Here is a 23,547-nt window from a genome sequence, read left to right on the forward strand (position 1 = left end):
GGAAGTAATTTTCTGAGATATCAATTGAAATATTAGGCAGGGAGTGAAAGAAATAAAAATTAATTATCTTTCAAATATTTATAAAACATTTCCAAAACAAAACAAAACAAACCAGGTAAAGCAACACATAATAGAAATGCAAATACATTGAGATTTGGAAATCAGGTCACCAGTTTTTCCAAATGAAGACAGCACTCTACATTCATGTTTTCCCTATCAGCAGCTTGAGAAATCTGAGGGATATCTTGAGAAACCTAAGGGATATGAGGTGTATATATACGCTCACTTATATATACTCACAGGATAGAAGACCACTTGTCATCATTGTTATAAACTGCAACTGAGTCCAGACTTTCTTTCCAGAAGTTATTACTGTGTATTGTTATTTGTCCTATCATTGTATATATAGCTCCACTGCCATTATACTAATTTGGTTATCTAAATGTGATGTAGTCTTTACTGGCTTTGATTTAATACTGAATTCTCTTTCCTTAAAAAAATTATCTAAATGGACACTCACAAATAGTAAGAAACTGTGTCTGCTGTGAAAATAAATTTAAACAGGAACAGGGTTGCTTTTATAGGGCTGACAAATGCTACCAAATCACATGCACTTGCAGAAGAGAGAAAGTAAAATGGTTGGAGAGAAAGGAAGCTTAATTTCAGTTTCAATAGAAACTGCATATCACTGTAAACTATGCAGACATTAGTTGTGAGCCTTAGATATAAAAAATAAAACCACCTAAGGGTCATTTTCCACAGTGGAGTTTACAACTTTAATGCTTGTGGTAGTACTTGAAAGTAATAACAGAGATGAAACTCAGTGAGAAGCTTTCTATTACTGATGTGCTTTGCACAGGAATCACTTAGAATTCTTCTCTATTCTTCTCACAGTAGCCAGAGGTCTCTGCTATAAGCAGTGAAGATCTATAGTTTGGCTTTTGTAGCTACAATCACCACAGAACTGCTTGGTGCTAGAGGGTCAAGCAACAGTGCAAAAGAGAACTTGCTAACACCTACTAAACAGCTCAGAATGAAAAAAGGAATTAATCTGTTTCAGATTGGTGTGCTATCATGCATTTTATCCTCATGTGACAGAAATACATGTATAATGTACAGCCTTTTAACCATGACATTTGCCCACTAAACACCAATTCTGCCAGTCTTTAAAATAAATAAACTGTTTTGCAAATCGTATTGTTGCATTTATCACACACACACAAAAAAAAATAAAATAAAAGTCTCAGGAGAGATACAAGAGTGAGAGTGGGAGGATAAACAAACTCAGATGTAAGAAAAATGAATGTTAGACAAATCACACACACAAAAAAGCATATTTTTCCTGCCATGCATTTTCATATGTCAATGAGTCTTTGGGTATAAAAATTATCAGTAGCATGTAACACAGATTTTTTATGGCCCCAGGGCATATGTAATAACAATTGAGAGATTTATTACTAACCCTCCAAACTAAATATGCTGGTTTGTGTGTGTGTGTGTTTGTCATATCAAATGACTAAAACAGAGACTACACAACAGAAAACCTTCCCTCTTTTGTCAAGGGATAGTAGGCTTACTTGATCCCTCTACTGAATACTCTTAGATGCACATGCCATATATCACATAAATGTCCTCTAAGGACAGGAATGTGTAAGGACTTGGAGAGATGAAGAACATAGAGTATTAAAAATATTATTGCCAAGACAAAGTGAAATATCTTATGAAAGAAAACTCATTAGGCTAGTTCTTTTCTGATCAGAGAAGTATCTATCAAACAGTAAACATTTCACAAACTCTTAAGGGAAAGTAACCATTTGAAAAAGATAGTGGGATGGATGGGGTTCACACCTGCTCTGTAGGGATTAGTGGTTTTAACATCCTGTCATGTCTAACATCCTGTCATATCATTTAGATATAAACAGCATAACACTATTATTCAATTGCTTTTAGCCCTTAAAACGTCAACAACAACAACGACAAAAATCTAAAACTGTAAACCCACTAATACTGTAGTTTCTATGAGAATACAATCTATGGTCTTGCTCAGGTACTAAGAGAAATCTTTTGTTCAGTCGGTGACCTGAAAGAAAGCCTTTGTATGGCTACAGAACATGTGTGAAATAAGGTGCTAAGACTTCTTGATTCTACTCCAGATTGTACAAACTATATGTTTGCATCTCTTTTTCAAGTAAATTACTACATAGACTAACTCAAGAGTCAATCTCAAAATGAGTTTAACTTATACTTACTATGTGTTTTGAAATAATGACATTCAAAGATAAATTATCGGTGTACAGTTATTATTTAATGTGAAAATAACAAAATTACCTTGGCAGTGATACAGCTTCCATTTTAAAAATGAGCAAGAATTCAGATGTATTATAAATATACTCACTTTTCATGAGTTTTAAATTCAAAATGTAACTTGGACAGACCTTTCAGTTTCAGGTCAAAAAGAACCTCAGTAGTCTTTTAAGAATTTTTTAGATGTGTTTTGAACTAAAATTTTTGATAGTATGCCTTTATGAGCATGCAAATTTACTCTAAAAGCGAGAATGGATAAGTACTTGGACAGATGAAGAACATAATGTATTAAAAATATTATTATTAGGACAAAGTAAATTATATGATGAATATATATGAATAAACATGAGGAATATTGGCAAGATAATACATTTTAAATTTTAATTTTTTATTAGAGCTCCCAAATGATTCTTTGTTAAGAGGGTGGTGATCCTTTAGGATAGCCAGATAGGATACGTTGAGTGGTTTCTAATCCTTATCACTTTCCTACGACATAAGTAGGAAATATACTTTAAGTATACTTCTATACTTGTACTATAGTTTGAGACGAGTGGTAAATTAAACCAAGTCACAAATTAAATCCTGCCTCTGATAAAAAGGAAAGGAAACGACTTCACAAACATTTGAACTTTCTTTAAATCACACACAAAAAATACCTGATCTTTGAATCAAATTTCTTGAAGATTTCTGTACATTTTATGCTATTAGGTTCACAGATGTCCAGAATCTCATAAGAAATTAATACAATATAATTGATATAGTGCTATTCATTCTATAATTTAATTATGTCATTTTTTATAATGATATTTTGCTTGTTTTGTTATGACCATTGAGGCAGCTCATTTTATTGTTTTGTTAAAAGCTATTGGATTTTATAAAAGCATCAAGACAGTAATTGATGTCTTGAGTGATGTAATTTAGGGAGGAATAAATGAGCACATTTTTTGTTTGCCCTCATGTTCATTAATAGGAATTAAATGACAGGAAAATCACAGATTTTGTTTTGTTATAGCATATTCCACCCACTAGCATCCTTCCTGTGCATGTGTCTAAATTTTGGTTCAAAAGCTTGGGCTTAGTACTAGCACCTGCCATTGTCCTTTCCACCTGTGTTTGACAACATTTAGATTTTGATTTTTTGTTATTCTAGGCAGATATGAGTTTAAAGCAAATATATTTTGTAGTCCAAAGTGCTGTTGAAATGTTTATCACTGCCTTTTAAAGGCTGTGGAACAACAGCTACTGCTTTCTTCCACTGCTTCCTCAACCAGAAAGGCTTTTATCATCCTTTCCCATGAGAGGAAAATGTGAACACAATGAACACATGAAGTTTATGCTATTTGGTGTAGAATTTAATATTTATTTGTAGAAAAAAATATGATTAAGCCTTGAAATCACATCCAACAGTTTAGTTTATACATCCAACAGTTTAGGTAATAGCAAAAAAAAACCCACAGACACAAATACCAGCAAACATAACATGGGACATCAGCCAAGAACTGATATAGGAGCACTTACAAAGTTACTTACCATTTTGTTCTCTCTGAACTCCAGCAGCAAGCAAATCTGGTTCCCCAAGACTTATATCATTGAGCCTGGTTCCTAGACACTCCATGCAAAGATGTTTGCACCATTCCTCTGCCTCTAATTCTGAAAAAAACCAATAAAAATAAATAAATATTAATGTTAACATTTTACTAAAAACAAACAAACAAACAAAAACAGTAACTTCTTAAAAACTAGCTTAAGTTAGTAACAAAAAAATTCCACTTCTATCTCTTAGTCTTGATTTATGAACTTAAAAAAGGGGTTTTACACTATGAGTACTGCAATTCCCATTTTCAGACTTAGGGATAGGAGGTGGAGTTAACAGAAAAGAGAAAATACTTGTTTTCAAAACAATATCTTTCCAGAAGGCCTGCCTGAAAGAAAAATGCAATTTAGAAAAAACATCAAACATAATATCTGAAATAGTCTTTAGCTCTTTAGCTGAACTATTTAAAGAGCTTTAGCTCTTCAGCTGAACTATTGAAAAACATTCTTTTTCTAAAGGTTCATATTTTTCTAGGGGTAAAGGAAACAACAGCAATAAAAAGTTCTTTAAATGCAAAATTTATTCCTTTGCTGTACTGAACACCTACGCCACTCAAGTCAGACTGAATAAGGAATTCATTCAGTTCTGCTCACCTCTTTTTGGTCTAAGAGCAATTTAGGCATTAGCTGGAATTTTTGTATGAAAATTCAAACCCTCCTCATCCTTTCTGAGTCGTCCATTGCATCCCATTGATCTTTATCTGAGAGCTCCGTATCTGCCAGTTTATCAAGATATGAACACTGTCTGAGACAGCACAATAGCTGCTCTCCACACCCACTTGCATTTCATCCACTTTCCAAATTTAACATCACAAAATGTCTGGTATTGGTCAAACAAATATCTCAAATGGGTGTTCACATAGTGTGAAACCACAACTAATAAAAATCATGCAGCTAGGCGGGTTGCCTTTTATTACAGAGTAAGTGTCACCTAAGGGAAACTTTCTGGAGAGCAGGCTGGGCACCAGGCCCAAAATGAAAATCCGTTGTCATAGCCTATATCTGATCATCCTTAGGACTGGCTGACTCCAGTTATCTAGAAATGTCTCTATTAAACTGCCACTTTTTTTTTTTTCCAATTCCTATTTTTGTGAAGATCTGGAAAATACTTTGGTACTTTGGTGACAATCTCTCCAATGCAGTGCTGAAATTCAGAAAGACAAAAAAAAAAAAAAAAAAAAGGCATCTAGTTATGATGACTCACTGTAATTAGTAAAAAATTATATCCAAGAAAAATCTTTCCATGCCTAATTGGTACAGTCCTTGAATCCTTGCACAGATCTCAAGTGACAGAAACATTTGCTGGACAAGAAAGGGAGAAAGGCCTTTTTCTTCCAGGTTCCCACAATATATTTGGAAACATGGATTTGTTCAGGGCCCTGAATAATCCAGCCATAGATTGTTCCTGAGTTAATCTGTCTATTAGCTGACAGAGTTCCCAGACAGAAAGATCAAATGACCGAGTCAGTTTGGGAATTTTTGAGACTAACATGACTGTTGCTGCAGGGATATAATTTTATTTATTTATTTATTTATTTATTTATTTATTTATTTATTTATTTATTGAGTGCTGCAAGCCAAGAGGCTTTCTTTAACCCTTACTGATTTTTTGCAGTCTTTGTCTCAAGACACGTATTTCCAAAGTTGTTCTTCTCATGACATCCTCAGCTGCTGGTAGTAAGAGAATTTTGTCAGTAATCTCCAGATGACATTTAACTTTGTGTGTAAGAAGAAAATACTGAGGTAACAGCATACTATTTCTTAACACTTTTTTTCTACAGATGCAGCCTGCTTGATGGAAGTATGGAGAAAGAAGCTATATCACTAGAGAATAAAAATAAAAATAAAAATAAAAATAAAAATAAAAATAAAAATAAAAATAAAAATAAAAATAAAAATAAAAATAAAAATAAAAATAAAAATAAAAATAAAACAGGGGGTTAATAGTAATAAGATGATTTCATTTAAAATCCTACCTCCCAAATTCATTTTTTGCTCATGCATGAAGAAAATAAATTTCTCTCCAGCTTTCCTGCCTTCCTCTCTTTCCACCTTTGCCTTTTCCTTGGATATTTGTGAGGTCTGATGAAGCAGACTTATGTCTATAAAGGAGAGGACTTCACAAGACATGTTGTAATACGCTGCCAGCATGGAGACGGGGGCACGGGGGCAGTGCACTTACATACAGGTAAACCAAGCCCTCAAGGGAGGGTTACTGTTGACTTGCCCAACAGCTACTCCAACTCTGGGGAATCAGTGTGGAAAGGCTTGTAGCATACAAGTGAGAGAGCAAATCTAGTCTGGTGCTCTCATGTTTCCTTTCCTTCCCTCTCACATTTTCCTTTTTGACTAAATTGTACTACAGAATATTGTAAATGCTGACAGGATGTCTAGGTTTATACAGAGCCTGCATTTTTTTTTTTTTTCCTGGAGGATGATCAGGATACAAAATTTTACTTAAATCCATATTTTATTATTTTATTTCATTTGCCTGCACCCAGAACAAAAGGGTACATTCCTGAACTGAGATGATGGTAAAAATACAAAACTAATCTTTCTAATTTGCAAACATCTAAGGAGAAAGGAAAATGTACTGACATTTCCCTAAGTCTAGGTTAACATCTATATATATTCAAAATACTACTCTCAAGTAAAAGCAACAAATTCTATTTATATATTATCACACCACATTTCCAGCAGACTTTTGGGGAAACAAGCAAACAAACCAACAAACAAACAAAAAAAGCTCTAGGAAGCTGCTCCTTGTGAGTGTTTTTGTTTTCATCTCTCTAGTCCACTTGCTCACTTGCTTCTTCCTATTATAGCAACATCTAGAACTTGGAATTTTGGATTCAGAAACACCCTTTCCGAGTGTTTGACTCTAGCAGTTTAATTTAAGCTGCTGCTTCTTCCTTGCAAGATGTTTGTGATCAGACCCAGATTAGACCATTTTCCACCTACCACACAGAAGAAACTCTCTTAATGTGGGTGCTAAAAGATTATGGCTGTATTTTGCAAAGTAGACTGTAATGCATGCACTGTATTGTTGTATAACTCAAAATTTGTGTCTTAACAACTATCTATGCAATACAACAAAGAATACAGTTTCAATGCAAGTGTGAAATATCTTCCCAAAAAGCTGTGAGGATTTGTGTATGCTGTCAGAAGCATCAACATTATCTCCAAATGTGTTTGGAAGGTCAAGGGTAGGAGGGTACTGTGTGAGTTACTTTTACCTAATGCATCCTGATAGCTATTGCTTACTTGCAAGGGATTGCCTTAGACCTTTTCCTTGTCTCACGTACGAAATCTTCTTTAGAAGTAGGTGAATGACCTTTCAAAGTTAAAGCCATATTTCTCCTTTCATCATGTGTATCTATAAAGCAATTTACCCGTGGCAAGTCTAGAATGCTTTGTCTTTCCGGGTAAAAAATTAAATATTACTTATGAATTTTAAAATGTATTTATTATAATTTATAGTACATAAATGGACCAGTCACAATATCAAGCTTTAAGAATGATAGTTACCACATTGCGAAAGAGAGATATCGCTATTACTTGTTTGTTTTGATTACATGTAAATTTTGAAACATGAAACACTACAGTAGAATAAGGCCATAAAATACTGCCAGCAAAATTCTTCTTTTTAATGCATGTAGATTAAATTTATTGGTGGTAAATGCTGACTTTTTACTGGTAACTGGTACTTATCGCTAAAAAAAAATTAGTTTCCTTTTAAGATAACTGAATTCTTGGACTGAATGATAAATTGCAAACAAAAAACAAACAAACAAACAAACAAAAAAACATTAACAGCTATAAATAAAATCAAAATTCTTGCATTTGCATCTTTCCCATAATTCATTTATAGGATGCTGCTATATAAATGTCATGAGGTGATATAAAAGCTCTTCTGGTATTTTAAGTTTAAAACAGTTCATGCTACACAACATATGCTCTGGGAAGGAAGTGATGGGGTAGATTTATATATATAAATTCACTATACTTACAGTTCTTTGCCTATATTTGCTAGAGTTGTGAATGTTTTCAGAATCTTAACTTAGGAAACCTTTTGTATATGGACTAAACCCCATGCCTGAGTTCCGATAATGTCAGATTTTTCTCGTTTATCTCTGAAGTTCACATTCCACACTGTCACCACACACCACTATGAGCTGCCAGAATGGTTGAAGAAGTAAAGCCCCAAAGAGGTGCTCACTCTATTGCTCAGTTCAGTTTTCATCTCTCTGAGCAATGCCATCTCCTGCTCTGTAAGGCTGTGCCCTCTTTTCCAGGAAACCCCCGCCTGTCACTATCAACAGCACATATTCCATTGGTAAAAAAGGGCTCTATTTCTATGTAATTCACAAAGCTTAAAAACAAAGATGAGGAATTTTGTTGCTTTGCCTTCTCATGCAGCCCACTTAAAGTGGTTTCACCATGGATTTAAATTGAAAATAACATGTATGCAACATTAGAGGGAGATAACAGAAACTGTCCTGATGCAAATTCAGAAATCTCATGTACTTTTTGAGCTTTCCATAACATTAAGCTGTGCAAACCTAAAATGTTAGCTTTTTCTGAAACATATATCTTCTAAAAATATAAATTTAATAACATCCCTACATTTCTCTGTACCTTTCTAGCAGTATAAATTTTGCTTAAAGGAGTATTGAATGATGCAATGATCAATTTAAATGAAAAATTACGGTATATGAGCAAATATTATTCCACAACTTCAACCATTGGTATAATTTTAATGATTTTAATGCTTTTTTATTATCATTATATTTTTTTTAAGCAAACATAAACTAAGTGATATGCCAAAAAAAAAAAAAAAAAAAGCTTATAGTTTCCTTTCATTGGCAACATTAAACATGGCATGAGGGTAGCACAGCTAATTACAACAATTAGCAAAATACATTTATTAGTTATTATAAAATCAAAACTGATATTTCTACCAACAATCATTCCCACTTATCTAAAGATGCTGGAAGAGGCATCACAAATAGGATTCTGCTAATTTTAGTCTCTGCGGGTATCTATGCTTGTAAATGGCTAGCTGTGTGTCCCTATAGTTACCTAGGTATATGAAAACTGACATTTTCCTGACAATTCCCCCTTCATTTCTGAAAGTCTGATCAAAACGGTCAGCTCAATTAACCAGTACCCAGGCAATACACCATCTATTATCCTGTCTTTAACATAAACATTAAATGTTATGTGACTGCTTTTGAAGACAGTAATGACATTTAAAAAGATTTATCATATTGTTGTTACCATCCACTAAACTATTCCTTAAAGCACACTCTATTTGCATATAATATCTACACTTTTACCTACATTGCTTATTATAAAGGTTGCTGGATATATGACGCAGGGGATATTATCTCCCCAAAAGAGTCAGGACCAGACTTAATCTTCTGAGAACAGTTTGTCCAGTGAAGGATTATTTACACAGTATCACATTCAAATGTAGCAATATGAAATTAACATACAACATATGCAGTGTATGTATTAAAAGCATTAATCGGATGCTTTTGAAGGAATAGCAACTGCTAATTACAAAGCTAGCTAATATGCCAACCAATTTAGAATGGCTCTGGGACTGCAAGGGTCCATGCACAATGATAGCTAATGAAACACTCCAACTGAAAGAACATCAAACTCTGAGCTCAAATCTGAGCATCAAATTCTGAGCTCAAACTCAGAAATGCCACACACAGTTGAGTAGTAGTCTGTAACCAAAGTTACAACATTAGGAACTAAAGTTTCTCATCTGAAATACTACTTGAGAATGTAGTCTTCAAACAGAACTAGAACTTTCTGCTGACTTGTTAAAAATGGATAAGGTGTGGGGAAATGAAGAGATATAGTTAATCTACAAAACAGTGATTTCCTCTGATCAATACCAGTGCTAATGTAGCTTTCTTTTTTTTCCCTTTTCCTTTCCCTTTCCCTTTCCCAAATGGCTATTTTGAAAAAAAAAAAAAAAAAAAAAAAAAAAAAAAAAAAAGTGACCATCACTCAGTGATTAGTCCTACAGAAATGAATGAGAGCATTCTGGGAAGTGGATTAGTGTTTTAATTAGTCTTTAAGGTTAGATTTCTAGGTACGCTTATGGACCATGTATGGTACTTTACACTGGGGACTAGTTCTTCTTATTATACCACAACTATTTATCAAGCATTAGTATGTCCAACAGACCAACAGTGAGCTGATAGAGCATCATTACTCAAAAATATCCCTAACAACCTTTCACTCTCAATGTAAACTTCCTTTCAAATGCAAAGTAAGAATCATAAAAACCTGCCTGAACATAGAGGAAAGATTTGCATTGTGACTGAAGCTAACAGACCAGTTACAAGGATCTGGTGTGGGAATTAGACATTTCCCCAGGACTGTCAATTCATACCTGTTTCAACAGTTATTAACATCAAATGACAATGGCATGAAAGTAAAATAACCTCAGGCAGCTTGTCTGTATTGGGAATGTCAAAAACACCATCAGTCAACTGTCCAAAAAGGGTCTGTCACCAGCAACATAACATGCAGAAGATGCTATCACATCAACTTATGCAGCTACTCCATGACTGGCAGTCAGCAATGACATTTGTCTGGTTTAAAAGTTCATACTATTTCAGATCTAGTTTAGTCCTACAATACTTTTATTTCTCTTGGAAGTAGAGACTCTTCTTAAATGTGCAGAAAAGCTGAAGTATTCTTCTCTCCTATTGTCAAATGTTTAAGTTACAGCCTGGTAAGAGAATCTAGACCTAAAGAAACTATTGCAAGCTCTAAGGTTCATTTCACATTTTTTTTTTTTTAAACTTTTTTTTTTTTTTAATATCTTCTTATCTTTGAAGTAGTGACAATTCGTACTGTTTGAAAAGAAGAATTAATGTAAACGATTCCAGCAGTATAATCTTTGCATACAAGATCAAGGTGGTAATGACTAGTTTCAAGATGGGGGAGGAAAAACATGCACCATTGTCATTACATGCTTCATTGCTTTTATGCCTTTGACCACAGGACTTTTCACTCGAGCCATCTGAATATCTGCTACTTTATTAACTCAGTACATAGAGACAGCTACTAGTAGACTAGAAAGTCTTAGGAATCTCTGTTTCTTTATTTGACTAAACATATCTGAATGAAGTCTTACAGATTCAAATGTTCACATTTATTAAATATTGTCCTATTTAATAGGACAAGTCAGTGTCAGCGCTGCACCCTTCTGATGTTGCAGAGACTGTAAGAAACCTCTCCTGCATGGTTCTATATGATTCTTTTAAAATAAAAACAAGACCAATGAAAAAATCCTTTTTTTTAAAAAAAAATATTTTTTCTTTCTTTCTGTGCTTCCGTTACCCAAGAATACAATGTTTTGCCCTAAACACTAAAATGAGTAACATGAAGAAGTGATTCCTTGCTATTATGAGAGTTGACAACCAAGATTTTATGACACTGTAACTGCAAAGAAACTGATTCAAAGCAATTGTGGACAACTTCTGACTGAAATTACCTAGAATATCATAACACAGTCTCATGTGTTCTACTTGATTTTCAATTGCATAAAATTTTACTCTCAGGCAGAACTAATTATTAGCTAGAGAGGACTCTGTGTTTTTACTGATTCATTCTCAGTGGAATTTAATGGGGTACTACTGCAAAAAGAAAAGGAAAAAAACACCTTAAAGCTGCACATTTAATATCTAAGGAAATATGAGAAAAGTGTTTTTTTTTTTTTTTTTCTCTCTCTCTCTTTTATTTTTTTTTTAAATATATATACAGAACTTAAATCCAAAGGAGCTTCTCATTTATTACCAGTTCTTCACTTTTTTTACTCTTATTTTACTCTTTTCCTGAATCTTTTATTGTTACTATGAAATGGATCTTTACATTCCATATCCCTAAATATAATTTCAATTTAAAAAATGTCTTATGAAAATAGGAACAATGAAAACATTCACACTTTCAAATTAGGCAATGCCTCCTGCAAATATTAGGTGTTTGAAATAAAACTGTATCTAAGTTATATCATTTTAGATTTTGTTGTCTGTTTGCTTGTTTGTTTTTTGACATAGACTGCTGATGTCATTACCAACATAATCTTAAGTAAGAGACATATGGCTGCCTGAGGGGAAGCAGTCTGACTAAAACTTAAACTCAGAATATCATCTTTCAAGAACTTAATAGGCCCTCCCCTCTCCTCTCATTCCCTTCCTTTCTTCTTTTTATTTCAGTAGAAGGCATCTAAGATTCAGGACAACAAAAATAACACCAAATAGGCCCATATTCAATTGTGTCATTTTTCTCCAAGAAAATCAGGGTAAGTCTTGATGAATTTAACATTAGAAAACACACGCCATGATTAAATAATATGAAACTTCAAGAACTCTGTGCTGAATCATGGCTTAAGGCCATGTTAACTGGAGACTCGCTGTTGAAAGATTGTATTATTTCAAATCTTTCCTCCTTATTTCAGGACAAACAACTCATCATAAAAGTATAAAGGACATTTAAATTTATTAGTTTGAACAATATAAAGTGAGAGCTGCATAGAAAGTTTAGGGTTTAGGTTTGTAAATTGGGAATGCTGGTTACAGTGAAAAACATTATCTGAAGATGAAGCTCTAATTTATGAATGCTGCTGATCTCTTGCCCACTTACAGCTTAGTTGTAAATTGATTTATAAGCACACACAGGGCAGGGGATAGATTCCCTTTCTCTCCTTTAAGGAATAGCCAGATGGACAACATTCAAACGCTAGCAAAGACTGACTGGTCTTCTGTGTTTCTTGCTTGGAACCCCAGCAAAAATCCTCTTTGGGATCTCTCATGAAGTACATTTGAACATACATACATTTGAACTAAGTTCAAATCCAGGTTCTTCTCCTTGGCTGATTATTTTATAACGGAGAGGACAAGCTGGACAACAAATTATAATGAGAAAGGCATTATTAAGAATAGGGATGAGAAAATTGAACACTGTCATTTAAAATTCTTTTCCTTACTTTCTGCATTTTAAATGATTATTTAAAATAATTTATTCTTTTAAATGAAACTGACTTGAATATTACTCTTCCTTCTGCTTGGAAACCGTGCCCTACTTATGGATCTTCTGTTTTTAAAAAAAATTCCCCCTAAAAATAATAAAATAACAACTTGATGTTGTGATATGCGAGTGTAATTGAGGATTTATTGACTTAGTTATAGACCAATTAATCTGTCATCATTTTTCTTTTCTTTTGTTTTTCTGGATGCCAGTGTTACAACACGAGCACAGCAGCAGCTAGATCATGAAAAGTAACTAAACAGTATAATTCTCTTCTTTCTGAGTCAGAAAAGGTCAGGTAGACACTTATTATTCTTCACATTTTCATAATAAATCCCAAAATATGCACAGAATTCTTATGGCTGAAACATAAAGGCGATGATTTAATTTTTACTTTCAGAAAAGGATAATTAACCATGAATGTAACAGGAAGGTAATTACACCTAACAAAACTGCCCAAATGTGGCTTTCTAAGATACTCAGCTGAACAAAGACTGCTTGCATATTCATTTCAACATTTCTCACTGTGTTGGGTTTGAGGTGGATGTTAAACAGCTGTAGTACTTTCAAGACAGATGCTACAGCACCCAAAGAAAATCGGCAACTTCTTTACTGAGAGTGCAGATTGCTTAACACAATGTGAATATCCAGTTTCAAAATAGTTGGATTTATGAGTTTCTGATGCAAATATTTTATTTTTGTTCTAAACAACATATTTAGTAAGAGAAAGGAAAAAGTCAATTTTACGTTTATACTACTTCAGAGTGTATTTTAATCAAATTAGAATTGTTCATGTTAAATCTGCCTAATTACTAGGTAGTAGGTTCTCGCTCATGTCATACAGTCTTTGTTATTTAATTCCCTTCTTTTTTTTCAGTCAGATGATTACAAGCTATAGGAAAATGTAGGCATATTCAAGCAAACCTGTGTTTTGCATACAAAGCAGAAGCAACTCAGTAAGACATTTTGTCATTCCTACTGGATTCATGCTTAGAGGAACATACCTATAATGACTTGTCTATCTTTCTCAGACAAGTTTGCTTAATTATCTGGAGGCTTGTCCATTAGCACATTCAAATGTTCTTTGATTTTACATTTATGAGCCATCTTCATTTTATATGCCCACAGCAAATTCTCTAATTTGATTATTTCAGTTGCTATGCCCAGTTAAAATTATCCATAACACAATCTAGGCAGAAAAAAAAAAAAACAGCTGTAAAATCGACTTCATGTTTTATTTATGGAATATAAGCTTCAGCTACAGGATTGATTTAATTTTTTCCCTTGAAGTTGAAATGAAATGCTGTGCTACTGAAAGGTTTGGCCAATGAAGAACTTGAAAGAAATAGACAAATTTATAATGTCATTGAAAATGTATCATTCTGAAATGGAGCTGGCTGTTTTCTGCAGCACTCCAAAGAGCTACCTTTGTGGAACACTTCACAAAGTAGTTCCCATTTGTTGAAACAGAGATAATATGTATTGGTAAAGCATTGATCTTATTTGGAATATGATTAAATGTTTACATTACTGACAGACTTGGTTCCCTTTTCCATTTCACTAATTACAAGTTTGTTTCATTCTTCTGTTAGCCAACAGGCTTACATTTTTTCTCCAAAATACCAAATTATTTTTAATACTGTCTAGTTCAGAAAGAAATTATACTTCATAATAGATCTGGTTTTATGGGTTCTTTAATAGGAAAATAATATTATGTCTATATTTTGACTTTAGAACTACACACATTTTTAAAAAAACGAACAAGATACTTGAGATTACCATTTTTCTCAACTATACAAAAAGGATAATTGCTCCTCAATGCTGCCCCATATAGTGATAGTCTAATATGTGTTGCTAGTAACCTTATGCTGATATAGTATTAAAAAAAAAAAAAAAAAAAAAAGGAGAGAGAGAGACAGAGAAAGAGAAATAAAATCCAGGAACAGATTCAAACATAGAAAAATTAGGAAATGTCCCACATTTTCAAAATGAACAGCTTTCCAGAAACCAAATGGATCTAGGTTTCCATCATTTAGAACCAGACTAACGTTCCTCATCATTCTAATGAATATGTAGCTTTCACTTCAAAGCAAGGCTTCAAAACTTCAAAAGACTTTAGAAGACTAGCACATATCATATACATTTTACTGAATATGAAGCTCAAACTTGTAAAACATACTACATAAGTGCATTTTCAGATGAAAAACTTATGTTACTTTTGTGTAAAGAATCATTGATTTTCTCTTTACATAGCAGGTAGAAGAATTTAAATGGATGATAAATGATTTTGGGGGGTTGGGGGGTGAGGAATAACGTCCACCTAATATGAAGCAATCCAAAGCTTGTCTGAATGGACATAGTGAACTGTTACTCTAGGTGGTCATCAAAAACTACCGAACAGCAATGCAAGTTTGATGCACCAGACACTTGCAAAATTTAAACCGAGGATGGCTTTGGTTCTACATTCTGGAACATTTACAAATTGATAAAAGATGAATATAAAGAAAAAAAAAAAAAAGAGACAAAACAACAACAAAAAACAAACAACCCAATAAAAGGGAAAATAAATTTCCTACATTTTCAATATTTTTTAGATCAATGATAGCTATTACAGCTAAGAGTAAGAAAATCTTTGCCATCATTAACACTTTACTTGCCTTATTTTCACATTAATACACTATTCTCTGAGTTTCAAAGGCATAAATTGAAAAACAGATTTAACTATTTGGCTACTACAGATAAACACAACTTCAAAGACCTTTATAGTCAACTGCTTCCCTCTATTGGTATTAATTCTATTAATTCAGTTTCAGCCTCAGATTAACTTGCAAGACAGCTGTAGCAGCAGTCGCAATTGCTTAAAATAAAACTTGAAGAGCAGCCACATTTTAAAAGAGAAATTGGAGCAAAAAAAAAAGGAAAAAAGGAAAAAAAAAAGAAAAAAAAAAAAAAAAAGGAGGCTTTCTTTTACATGTCTTTGTAACCTTAGACTGAATTCCTTTATTTGAAATTAGGAAAAAAAAAATCAATGGGGAAAACATTCTTATTTATTTACCAGGGGAATGGCTGAGTCCACTTTTCAAGAGACTTAATGCTGACTTGCTTGGAGCTTCATTCTAGGATCATTAATTACTGTAAATAGGGGAATCTCAGTCATTTGGGAATACTGAAATCTGGGAATCTTGACCATTATATGACAGAAACTGTTGCATACAAGACACACAGCTATTAGAAAGCATTCAAAGGAGGGCTCTAAAGATTATGAAACACCTGGAGGGCAAAACATATGAGGAGAGGCTGAGGTTCCTTGCACTGTTCAGCCCATAGCAGAGGAGGCTAAGAGAAGGCCTCATGGAGGTCTGCAGCTTCTTCACAAAGGGAGCGGAGAGGCAGGCACTGAGCTCTGCTCTCTGGAGACAGCAATAGTACCTGAGGGAATGGCATGGAGTTGGGACAGAGGAGGGTCAGGCTGGATGTTAGGGAAAGGTTATGCACCAAAAGGGTGGTTGGGCACTGGGACAGGCTTCCCAGGGCAGTGGTCATAGCACCAAACCTGCCAGAGTTCAAGAAGCATTTGGACAATGAACTTGGAGGCATGCTTTGATTTTTGGGTGGTCCTGTGTGTTGCCAGGAGCTGGACTCAGTGATCCTTACGGGTGCCTTCCAACTCAGGAGATCCTATGATTCTGTGATTCTATGTGAATCTACTCTAACTGAAGCCCTATTTTTGGAGATTAATGAACTATCCTAGTTAAATCTCCAAAACCAGATTCCAATCACAATAATGCTAGACTACTCTCAGAAAATATAGTCTTGGTAAGATGGTGAAAATCAGTGTATAACTACTAGGAAGGAATTGATATTTTAAAAGATGAACACAAAAAATAAAACAAGAAATTCATAAAAAGATTGGATACTTCTCCAGACAATAAGTACACGGAGTATCACAAAATAAGAGATTGTTTTGTGTTCTGCTCTTGGAGATTACCAGACCATTATTACACACTGGAAAGCTTCTTGTTCTTTTCTGAAGTGAGCACATTTTCTTCTTTTATTTGGAGGACATAAATTATAGATGTGGTAGTCCCTTCAAATACACAGAAAAGGTTAAAATTCTGAATTTATGAATTCATGAATTTTAGAGTTACTTCTACATAAAATTTGTTTGTTTCTGTTCTTAAAGTCAAATCATAGTTCAATACATTTCCCATTAAATACTGCCAAAGAGATTACAAACAATCTAAATGGACTGTGTGAATGCATTAAATAACTGCTCTGCAGGTATAGAAGGGGGGACACCTCTGGAAAATTTCATGAAGGCATATAGTCAGAAGTCATATAAAAGTTCACCTTCACCTGTAGTAGTCTCACATATGGTTCAGTCTTAAGAATTGCTTTAGTTCTCATTTCTACCCAGCAGCAAAAAACGAATTTATAAGCTTTATAGATCACTCTGACAGCAGTTACCATTCTGATTGTTCAACAGCCCACTAGGGTTTTAAAGCTGATAGCAGCATCACATCGGTGTGGAATTCAAGCAACATCTCAAAATGATATGAAGATAGATGGACAGTGATCTTTTTTTTTTTGTTGTTGTTTGTTTGTTTCTTTTTTCTTTTTTCTTTCCTGTAATCTGCACAAAATTGTCTGAATTGTTCATGCCTAGACTGTACTGGATATACGGTTAAATACACATTCATAGCACATAAAACTTTCTGCGCTCATTTACATACATTATTCTTATCAGCTTGTCCTCATTCCAAAATAAAAGTGTTTCAAAAGGCTTGAAACAGTTAACCTGCTAACAGTCCCCTATACCTTACACACTGTAAGTAGCAAAATGTAACTCAAACTGAAGAGTGACAGAGAATAAAAAATAGATGTGGTGTTTCAGGTTTGGAGCAGTAAATTATCATGTTATTCATTGAACTCTCCCTAGGCTCAGACAACCATACATCATCTGTCAATACACCAAATTCAATCTATAAATTAATGTCATGATTTTTGTGCTGTCACTAAATGTATGCTATTCACAGGGGAGGTCAGGAACCACAGAAGTTACATTATTTTACAGGGTGATACATATTCACAAATCCCAGGAGATCTGACCTATATTCCATGTAGCTGAGCAGAAACCTTTTTATCTGAGTTGATAACTCCAGTTTCAGCAAACTTGAGGAGAGGAGGTGGGGTACTATACCAACAAGTCCAAAGGTAAAGTATATGCCCAAACACAACATGGCTTGTCAAGTAGGCCTGAATTAAGTATTTGTATCTTTTATTCTAGTTACAGAAATGAAAATTAATGGAAAAAGTGAAAGAACCTAGAGGTCCACCACCTATGTACTTCTTTGTTGGTATCTTAAGACTGAGTCAATGACATCCCAGTACTTTCCAAGACACCAGATTGTTACAGGGTTAGGAGCTTGAGTGAATGACACAGCAAATAGTTGTGCTTCAAAACCAAGGGTCTTAAAATACCAGTCCCAATAACAAATACATAGAGATACAGAGTAAATGATAAACAGCTAAGTAGAACTGTCTTAAACTTTCTTATCTGCTAAGAGTTTCTTGATGTATCAGTAAATCCTTACATAAATGAATGTTTTCTGGGTCCTAGATATGCTTGTTGGAATTAAAAGTTATGAAGATTTCTTTTACCTAATCATACAGCCTGAATAGTGCCATTGAACAAGGCTTGCCTCATCACAAGTCTAGCATCAGGTATACTGGAATGAGCAATTGAAGAGTTTTCTGGCTGCTCTTGGCTTGGACTGGCGCACGCTTCGTTGGGTTAGAAACTGGCTGGATAGCCGGGCCCAAAGAGTCGTGGTGAATGGAGTCAAATCCAGCTGGAGGCCAGTCACTAGTGGTGTCCCCCAGGGCTCGGTGCTGGGGCCGGTCCTCTTTAATATCTTCATCGATGATCTGGACGAGGGCATTGAGTGCACCCTCAGTAAGTTCACAGATGACACCAAGTTAGGTGCGTGTGTCGATCTGCTTGAGGGTAGGAAAGCTCTGCAGGAGGATCTGGATAGGTTGCACTGATGGGCTGAGGTCAACTGCATGAAGTTCAACAAGGCCAAGTGCCGGGTCCTGCACCTGGGGCGCAATAACCCCAAGCAGAGCTACAGGTTGGGAGAGGAATGGTTGGAGAGCTGCCAGGCAGAGAAGGACCTGGGAGTGATGTTGGATAGTCGGCTGAATATGAGCCAGCAGTGTGCTCAGGTGGCCAAGAAGGCCAACGGCATCCTGGCTTGTATCAGGAACAGTGTGACCAGCAGGGCTAGGGAGGTGATCGTCCCCCTGTACTCGGTTCTGGTGAGGCCGCACCTCGAGTACTGTGTTCAGTTTTGGGCCCCTCGCTACAAGAAGGACATGGAGGTGCTTGAGCGGGTGCAGAGAAGGGCGACGAAGCTGGTGAGGGGCCTGGAGAACAAGTCCTATGAGGAGCGGCTGAGGGAGCTGGGCTTGTTCAGCCTGGAGAAGAGGAGGCTCAGGGGCGACCTTATCGCTCTCTATAGGTACCTCAAGGGAGGCTGTAGCGAGGTGGGGGTTGGCCTGTTCTCCCACGTGCCTGGTGACAGGACGAGGGGGAATGGGCTTAAGTTGAGCCAGGGGAGTTTTAGGTTAGATGTTAGGAAGAACTTCTTCACTGAAAGGGTTGTGAGGCATTGGAACAGGCTGCCCAGGGAAGTGGTGGAGTCACCATCCCTGGAAGTCTTCAAAAGACGCTTAGATGTAGAGCTTAGGGATATGGTTTAGTGGGGACTGCTAGCGTTAGGTCAGAGGTTGGACTCGATGATCTTGAGGTCTCTTCCAACCTAGAAATTCTGTGATTCTGTGATTCTATTTCGATTCCACGGCAAAACAGAAGAGAAGCACGGTACTTTCGCAGAAGCATGATGCCTTTTTTGCAGACCAGAGCTGGCTTGCAGCAGACTGGCTTGGCAGGAGAGCATGACTGGTTGTATGCATGAAGACATAACAACAACAAAAATTCTTTATTGACTTTCCTTTTCATTGGGCAATGAAGAATACAGCCCTTTTCAGATGAGACCTCTTAACATGGTGCTAACATTTCTGCAAGGTTTTAAAGGATAATTCATAAGGCAGTGAGGGACACCTAGGGGTGTTCCTAGAGCTAGATGGGACTTTTCTGACTGAACAGAGATTTATCCAGACCTAAATGTACTGTCAGAAACCTACCCATCTCTCTGCCAGTCTAACTGGTAGGCTGCTGAAGAATCCATGATTTCAGCATCAAGGACAATTATTTCATGTTGATGGAAGTCAAAAGTTCAAAAGCCTAGGGAACTATAGCTACAATAGAATAATTAGTCAGGCTCTGGAGTCCTGCATAAATTTCCAAGAAAAAAATCTTGTTTAAATCTCCTTTTCACAAGAACATTTTTTAAATCCAGTTTTAAATTTCAGTTTTAGGACACAGGATGTAGTAAATGTGAAACCATACAAATGTGCATTATTCTCTTTTGTAGTACCAGGTGATAGAAAATATAAGCATTGGAAAGAAATTGAACCTGTTTCTCCTGGGTTTACGTTGAACTTTTTAAAAATAAAGTCTCATTCACTTCTCTCCCAGAGTACCTAGTACAGCAGAGGACCCTGGAACAAATTACTCAGTTTAATGCTACCACATGCATAATGCAGTGTGGGATGAATTAATCAAGGTGGAGATGACAGGCTTCTGTTCCAGTTTCAACTAGATGCTGGTATGCATCTCTTTTCAACCTTAGCACTTCTGATACATTTTTGTTCTTTTTGATTATGTTAAAAAAAAATCTAAACAAACAAGACAATCTACCAGGAATTACATTATATTACATTACAGCATACAAACATATATACACTAAAATACATATAAATACATATACACCTACAAATAGTTACAGATTCTAATTTCTTAGGACAATCTCCGCATGATTACTTTCAGCCTTTTATTCCATTAGAAATATAGACAGCGATTCTTTTTTTTTTTTTTTTTTTTCTTTTTTTTTTCCAAACTAAGACCTATGTTGTTCTGTATTGCCTAATAATGAAATTATAAATCAACTAAATGACAGGCAGACCATCCATAATTTCAAATGCAGTGGCTATTAAGAATTCAGTTCTATGATCGTTATAATAAAAACAAGGTAATATGCCTAAGAACCTGAATAGTGTGAAGGAAAAACAACCTTAAGTATAATGAAAACATTACAAAGCCTTTAGAAAAATCCCAAAGCCTTCTATTTTATGGAAAGTCAGTAAGAAATGACTTTGCTTAATGTAGAATGACAAATACTTAGCGTGAGCTGTTCTGTGAACACCAGAGTGGTTGTTAACATGGATGTTTAAATGGTGCTTTTAAAATGAAGGCATTAAATTTGCTTGCAGTCTTACCCTTTTCCAGCCCAATGTGTCATTTTATATCTTGAGTCCCACATGTAAGAAAGCATTGAAAAGCAACCCTGTAAAGCATTTAGCTTCTGTCTTTTACAAAATACTCAGTAATTTGAATTAGCAGGCTTTTGGTTCTGTTTTTCAGGAGAAAGGAAGCATGGACCTACTCATGCTTCAGAACATAGTTAATCTATTCTCATGTAGTTTGGAAAGACAACTATTCTGTCACTGATATTCATTCATGCTATGAATTATACAAAGGATAAAATAGTATCTCTATATTTTTACTTCACAGGACTAGCAATTATTTATGGTATAGTACATTTATCAAATCCCCTAAGAAACTCAAAATGGAATCAAGAAGAAATCCTGTTATATATAGATGCACAAAGTATTAATAATTTCAGATTTCAGTTTTAGGGTAAACAGCCAGAGAGCAAAGAGAACTTTTTTTTTTTTTTTTTTCTTTTTTTTTTTTTTTCTCGTTAGCTAAATATTAGACAATGTTGTGAGACAGCATTTTTATAGACCTGTACCATCCCACTAATACACCCTTTGTCCTGGTACAAAGCATGGCAGCTGCAGATACGGCAAGATTCTTTCGATGTTTAGCAGCTTAGGGGAAAAAATAATTATGAAACTTTTTATTAAAATCTATGAAATAATTCCATGCCGCTGCATGCCTGACATCCTGGACTTCACCAGGTTAGTGAAGACTAACCTGCCTTCAGTTTGTGCTCATTGGGAAAGTATGTCAAATTTCTAGGGCAGAGGCTTTGAGATTTGTACAAGTCTCTCTAAAATCGACGTTCTGCTGAATGTTCACTATCTACCAGATTAAGTTGGAATCTGCTTTCTTTCTCCTGTTTGCCTTCTGCAGTTAAGCAGATCTTTTTCTACTTATTCACTTTCGAGGAGTCCTACATGTTCTAAAATGGGTGATTTGCTATTTTCTTAACTATCTTGCTTGACTTTTGGTCCTATGGGAACAGTTTAGATTTCAATCCCTCTGAGTAGAATTGTGATAAGGAGAGCACTTACAGTGTCTACACTTCAATATATTTGTACAGGAAGAAAGAACAATACAGAACTTCTTAGAACTAAGTTTGCACCTTACTTAATAATCTAAAAGTGGCTGAAAAATATGGAATTTAATAGTGTAATCTATCTAAGGCTATCTATCAAGGGTATCTAAGGATCTATCAAAGGTTATCTCCTGGAGATAGGGTAATATTTTCTCTATTCCTTCCATTCACTACTTAACATAATGCTAGTGTGTCAGAAAATTGTATCAATGTAGTTCCTAAACTCACCACAGAAAAATGAGGACCAACATAAAAGCAACTATGAGAAATGACTCAAAATCCAAATATTTCTAATTTATAAATGTTAAAGTCAGAATAAAGGTGCATATTTTTAGGTAGGCATGAAATAATTAAGAAACAAAAGTGAGTATTAATGATAAGGCAACCAGTGGTCAAGAAAAAGAGAATACACATCCTAAATATCGATCTTCAAATATAACATTTATAACCATAGATTGAACTTTGCCCTGAAAGTGGAAAAGTGTTTCAAATATTATGATCAAAAAGAGGGAGGGTAAGAATCCATCTGGATATTTAATCTCATTCAATGCCTGTGTTTTCACCTTTTTTTTAATCTCAAAAAAATTGTGGCACATGTGGAAGTACAAACATATGTGAACTCCAATGAACCATTCATTCAGGTCCATCATTTAAAAACAAACAAACAAACAAACAAACAAAAACAACAGAAAGTGGAAAATAACAGGTCATAAATTTTCATATGGCAATCCTCACTGATACAACAGAAACATATCTTGCAGAAAGTTTTCAACTGCACAGATTATATATTTTGTTTTTCTATAAGCAAAAGGGAAGCTTTGCATGTGTTCCCTCTTATGGTACCAGAACTCTGTTTGGGAAGCTGTTCTACACCTTCATGATCCTAGAGCTTCAAATCCACAAAACAGTGAAAGCCTGGTTGTTTTTAAAACTTATGTAGCTATTTGTATTGCTAGTAATAACAGCAAGAATAATCACTTCATTCAAAGACTCAGTGTTTCACTGTGATTTTAATCCAAAACCTCCAGGGTTCTTAGCTGTCAAAGGATATAGTGATATGAATTACATCTAATATTCCAATGACATCTGCCAAACTATTCAATCA

General features: G+C 35.0%; 1 protein-coding gene across 2 annotated transcripts in view; it reads right to left on the minus strand.

Annotated features, from left to right (window-relative positions):
* Positions 1–23,547, minus strand: part of DOK6 (docking protein 6) — a 246,417-nt gene that overhangs the window by 95,688 nt on the left and 127,182 nt on the right. For both annotated transcript variants that reach the window (XM_084511406.1, XM_084511407.1), the window contains exon 4: positions 3,835–3,954. In XM_084511406.1, coding sequence (XP_084367532.1) covers positions 3,835–3,954 — 120 coding nt within the window. The remainder of the gene's footprint in view (positions 1–3,834; positions 3,955–23,547) is intronic.

The sequence above is a fragment of the Aythya ferina genome (genome assembly GCF_964211825.1).
Source record: "Aythya ferina genome assembly, chromosome: 2".
Lineage (NCBI taxonomy): Eukaryota > Metazoa > Chordata > Aves > Anseriformes > Anatidae > Aythya > Aythya ferina.